General features: G+C 60.2%; 2 protein-coding genes across 2 annotated transcripts in view; one reads left to right on the top strand and one right to left on the bottom strand.

Moving 5' to 3' along the window:
- Window positions 1-2,084, bottom strand: part of SLC26A11 (solute carrier family 26 member 11) — a 20,348-nt gene extending 18,264 nt beyond the window's left edge. Inside the window, exons 1-3 of the mRNA XM_003786557.3 lie at window positions 1,993-2,084; window positions 851-1,097; window positions 80-272 (exon numbers count right to left, since the gene is read on the bottom strand). Coding sequence (XP_003786605.1) covers window positions 80-272; window positions 851-1,084 — 427 coding nt within the window. The 5' untranslated portion in view covers window positions 1,085-1,097; window positions 1,993-2,084. The remainder of the gene's footprint in view (window positions 1-79; window positions 273-850; window positions 1,098-1,992) is intronic.
- Window positions 2,085-2,093: 9 nt separating this feature from the next.
- The window catches only part of SGSH (N-sulfoglucosamine sulfohydrolase), a 9,011-nt gene continuing 5,896 nt past the window's right edge, over window positions 2,094-5,208 (top strand). Inside the window, exons 1-2 of the mRNA XM_003786073.3 lie at window positions 2,094-2,247; window positions 4,451-4,654. Coding sequence (XP_003786121.1) covers window positions 2,160-2,247; window positions 4,451-4,654 — 292 coding nt within the window. The 5' untranslated portion in view covers window positions 2,094-2,159. The remainder of the gene's footprint in view (window positions 2,248-4,450; window positions 4,655-5,208) is intronic.

Raw genomic sequence — 5,208 nt, forward strand, 5'->3', positions numbered from 1 at the left:
GGGGAACCCCTTCTCCTCAGGACCCCAGGAAGAGCAGAGGGGGAACCCCACCTCCTGCGGCAGGAAGGCAGAGTCTTACCCAAATGCAGGAACCCCATGGCCAGCTGGATACAGCCGGACAGGAAGGCCAGCAGCACAGCATAGGCAGGTTCGTGGAAGGTGTAGAAGGAGACCAGGAGGGACATGATGGCCGTGGGGCCCAGGGTCACATCCCGGGAGGTGCCCAAGAAGAGATACACAAAGCAGCCCATGAAGGCAGAGTATAGGCCATACTGTCAGGGAGAGACGGTGGGGAGAGATGGTGGTGAGCACCTGGGAGGCCCGAGGCCTGTCCACACACATCCCTTGTGTGCATGATCAAACACAGAGATCCTGGGGTGTCGAATGTCCCTGGGCACGCTGGCACACACAGGCAGGGAGTACTACCACCCTCTGTTAGCCTAGTGAGGACCTGTAGGGATTAGGGTTCAGCAGCACCCGACTGGGGCCCTGGGGTGCTGATGGCCAGAGAGGGCGTGGGGTCTGCCGGGAGCACAGGGGCCTGTGTGCTGAGCCTGTGACTGTGAGGAAGTATTCTTAATGCCGCTACAAGTCATCTCACTGGTCCCAGATGGACAACCCAGAACTGGCTTGGTGCCTGTTTGTGACATGCAGGCAGAGAAGTGTGAGTATGCCCACACAGTCACATGTTACTACAGCCTGTAACCCACACGTCTCCGGGGCCCCCTGGGGCTGGGAACCTGGGAAGGCTGAAGGTGTATTTCCACTTAGCTTCTGTGCGGGTGCTGAGGCCTGAGTGGGGTCAGGCCTGGGGAGGAGGCGTGGCTGGCAATAGGGTCAGACACCTCACCTGGGGCGGGAGTCCAGCCACTTCAGCATAGGCCAGTGCCTGGGGAATGACCGTGAGCCCAACCGAGAGCCCAGCGATGAAGTCCATCTTCAGCCACTGCAGGGAGTAGTTGGGCAGCCAAGCCAGGACCGGCAGCCTCCTCCGCACGGCCGCAGAGGTGCAGCAGCAGGTGTTGGGAACCATGCCGGGGCTAGAGGACCTGGGCTGACCCAGAGCCTTCACTGAGGAGGGCATCCCAAGGCTGGGGCTGGGGGGCAAGAGTGACACAGGAGTGGTCAGGGTCTGGGCTGCTGAGGACCCAGGAACACTGGGGCATCCGGACCGGGCTCTATCTTCTTCCATCTCGAGGGGGTCTGAGTCGGACGGATTAGGCCCCAGGTGCCCATGCTGGTCTGGGAAAGAAACAGCGACTCGTGCAAAGGGGCTGAACCCCTCCTGCTCTAATCCTGGGTGCCTTCTCTTCTCCCCATCAATCCGCCGGCAGTGTCTAATGAACGGTTTCCCACAGACACCTGAACAAACTCAGACTTTCATCCCTGGAGAATGTTTCCTTCTGTCTCCTCCCCGGGAATTTAAAGGGCGCAGAGCAGAGAGAAGCAGGGTCCGCAGGGCTGCCAGCGGGGTCGGGGGACGGTCCTAGGGGGCTCCAGGATTCCCAAGAACGCAACCTGGCCGGCTCCACCCACTACGGCGGACTGCAGAGCTGGCAGGGTCCCCTCCTGAGGCCACGCCTTTACTCCTCACTCGGTCCCCACCCGTGGCATTCTCAGCCCAAGTCTGTTCTAGGGAGACCGTCAGAGGCGCCTCCGATCCAAGGTGCGCGACATCCCTCTAGGGTTCCAGCGACCAGGCGCGCACAGCCCGCCCACTCTACCTTCTCCCCAGGCCCCTCTCCCAGCCCCCGCTTCGCTGCTCGCAACAAAATCCACCTCCCCACCTCCACACGCTTGCCCTGACGCCGGTGTCTCAGGCGGCGACCCCACGCCGGCTGACGGTCAGCGGCCCGCTGGCTCCAAGCAAGGCGGAGGGCCGCTTGGACCCCCGCCACGTCCCCGCCTCCGGGTCGATCTCGGAGGCCTTGCATGTCCCAGCAACCCCCGGCTCCCGGGCCCAGCTCGCTGTCCCGCGGGTCGCGGACTCACCCACTGCGCGCCGCAGCTCGGGGTCTTCGCCGCAGCTCGGAGTCTCTGGGGCGGGTCGGGACAGGACGTGGGGCGTGGCCTACCGAACATGTGACCGCGGGTGGGGGCCAGAGGCAGAGAGGATCCAGAGCCGGAGCGGACCTGGCTCTGTCCTCCCAGTCGCCGCCATGCGCCACCCCGGGCCCACCTGCTGCGCGCTGCTGCTAGTCCTGGGGCTCTGCCAGGCGCGGCCCCGGAACGTGCTTCTGATCCTCGGTGAGTGCAGCCAAACCGGGCACCGCTCTCCCGCGGCCAGCTACTGTCGTCCCCGGAAGCAGCCGCTCGCCCTCTCCCTAGCAGCGTGCCCTGCCCCGCCCGGTGCAGCCCCACTGCCCTTCCCTCCCAGTCCTCTCTCTCTACTGCCTCAGACTTTTCATGGCTGTCTCCTATGAGTGCGGCAGGTCTGGAGGGGTCGGCACCCTCACTGCTGACCCCTACCGAATCCAGAGCCTCCAGAGTAACCGAGTGGGCCCCAGCTCAGCATACTGGGCGGCTTGGCAGAGCTTAGGGGGCCACAGACCCCAGAGGGGATGCCAGGTGAGGGGGCGCTGCCCGCGTCCCCAGAGACACAGCCAGGGTGCCCTCCGGGCTCTCTCCTCCAACACCCTTCCCTCCTGCACCTCAGAGCCTGTGGTTCAGCCCTCTTACCCTCTTATCCCATCACCCTCTTGCCCAACCCCAGCCCCTCTCAGAAACCCCAAGTTCCTCCAGCGTCACGCTGTTCACAAGACTTCCAGTTTGGGTGCCAGAGTCCCCACCAGGCCCATGACAAGTGACAGGCCAAACCACCAGGCCTCCGATTCTTTCCCCTTTTGAGGTCTGGCTCCCTGCCAGGCCCTCTCTTTCTGATTAACTTTGTGGTCTCTGGGCCCAGATCAGCTAATTGTAACAAAATCCCATCTCCTCTCACCTCCCAGGGCCAGTCATAGGGAATTTGCGCCTGGGCCCAAGTCCTGCCAGGACCAGGGTTGATGCTAGATTCTGTGGGGTCCCCAGCACTCCAGCCCTGGATAGGTCCTGTCTTAGCTCAGGCTGCTGTAACAAAGTATTAATACTACAGATCGGCAGCTTAAACAGCAGATGTTTTTTTCTCACAATTCCAGAGGCTGGGCTCCACGCCTGTGGCTTAAGGGGCTAAGGCACCAGCCACATACACCTGAGCTGGCAGGTTTGTATCTAGCCAAGGCCCACCAAACAACAACAACTACAACCAAAAAATAGCCAGGCATTATGGTGGGCACCTGTAGTCCCAGCTACTTGGGAGGTGGAGGCAGGAGAATCGCTTGAGCCCAGGAGTTGGAGGTTGCTGTGAGCTGTGATGCCACGGCACTGTACCCAGGGCGACAGCTTGAGGCTCTGTTTCAAAAAAAAAAATAGTAATTCCAGAGGCTGAGGCGTGAGGTGAGGCTGTGTAGAGCGTGGTCCAGCTGTGATGAGGTCCTCTTCCTGCCTGCCGGAGCCACCTGCCCACTGCTTTCTCTTATGGGGGAGGAGGGCTCTTTTACTTTTTCTGTAAGGCCACCGTCCTATTAGATTACTCTATCAACAGGTCTAGTCGCATTGAGGTTAGAATTCCAACATAAGAATTTTGGGAGGACACAATTCAGTCCATAGCCACATGCACACTGAGTGGGTTTGGAGAAGGGCAGCTTTCCGCCTGGCCTACAGGCTCAGCAATCCCCACCCTCTACCTGTCTGGCTATTGGCTCATACCCAGTGGGTCCCACAGAGTGGAGGATGGTGGCCTAACTGGAGGTTGGCACTCCCTCTGCACAAGGACCACACTGTCTCTGAGGGAGCTGGCCAAGGCATTGCCCCAGGGGTTCCTGCCAGCTTCTGGGGTACCTTTGGTGTTCCCTGTTCCACAGAAGGAAGAAGCTTGCTGTGGTTGTGGGAGCTCGAGTCTGTCTCTGCTCCCCACTGCCCAGCTGTGTGGCCCCAAGTGCTGCACTTCACCTCTCTGGTTGCTTCATGTAGGGTCCAAGCGTTGACCTGGACAATCTTCAGGGTCTCTGGGCCTTTGGGGACAGGCACTGAACATCAGTGAGCCGTGGTGGAGGGGTGTGTACCCATAGATCCTTAGATGTGCCCTGGGCATGCCTCTCCTGGCCACCACCTTGGTCGTTTGTGCAGAGCCCAGGATTACTCAGCAGTGCACTTTGTCTCTGCACTTGGCCCCAGCATGCCGACGTGCTCAGTCAGGTAGCGTGCCCACCTGGGTAGCAGGCCTGCTGGAGGTCCGCTGTTGGGGTGTCGTGCCTGCCTGTCAGGCCTGCTGGGTACGGGAGCCCACCTGCTATCTTACCCTCTTGCCGTCACTGGTTCAAGCCTTTGCCACAGTGTCAGGCCCCTTCACTCCCACCTGCTTTCCCTCCTGACCCCAGCCTACTGTGTCCTCTCTGTCTCCCACCCTCCCCAGCGGATGACGGAGGCTTTGAGAGTGGTGCATACAATAACAGCGCCATCTCCACCCCTCACCTGGACGCCTTGGCCCGTCACAGCCTCATCTTCCGCAATGCCTTCACCTCCGTCAGCAGCTGCTCTCCCAGCCGTGCCAGCCTGCTGACTGGCCTGCCCCAGGTGGGTGGCAGGGGAAGGAGGAGGGGTTGCTTTCACTTTATGGCTGCTGTGAACCACGCTGCTGTGACCGTGGTGTGTGAGGGCACTTACTGTTGATTCCTTAGCTGATAGCCTTACCCTACTGTACACAAGAGCGCTGTCAGTGAGTCCCCACCGTAGAGGCCCACAACAAGAGCGAAGGCACAGGAGGCGGGGACCGTATGCTCAGTAGCAGACACTTCTGGAGGGTTCATCTAGGGACTGTGAGCCACTTTGGGGCTGTGCAGAGGGGCCTTCTCACCTTGGGTCTTTAATTTAGGCAGTCTGAGGTTTTAACACATGATTTTCTATTATGATTGATTTTAAGTAACTGGGTGATAAAAAGAGGTCTGATTCTGGGTGGCACCTGTGACTCAGTGAGTAGGGCGCTGGCCCCATATGCTGAGGGTGGTAGGTTCAAACCCGGCCCCAGCCAAACCACAACAAAAAAAATAGCCAGGCCTTGTGGCAGGCACATGTAGTCCCAGCTACTCGGGAGGCTGAGGCAAGAGAATCACTTAAGCCCAGGAATTGGAGGTTGCTGTGAGCTGTGATGCCACAGCACTCTACCCAGGGCGA

This window comes from Otolemur garnettii, unplaced genomic scaffold (genome assembly GCF_000181295.1).
Source record: "Otolemur garnettii isolate 467f Iridium unplaced genomic scaffold, OtoGar3 scaffold00018, whole genome shotgun sequence".
In the NCBI taxonomy this organism is placed as follows: domain Eukaryota; kingdom Metazoa; phylum Chordata; class Mammalia; order Primates; family Galagidae; genus Otolemur; species Otolemur garnettii.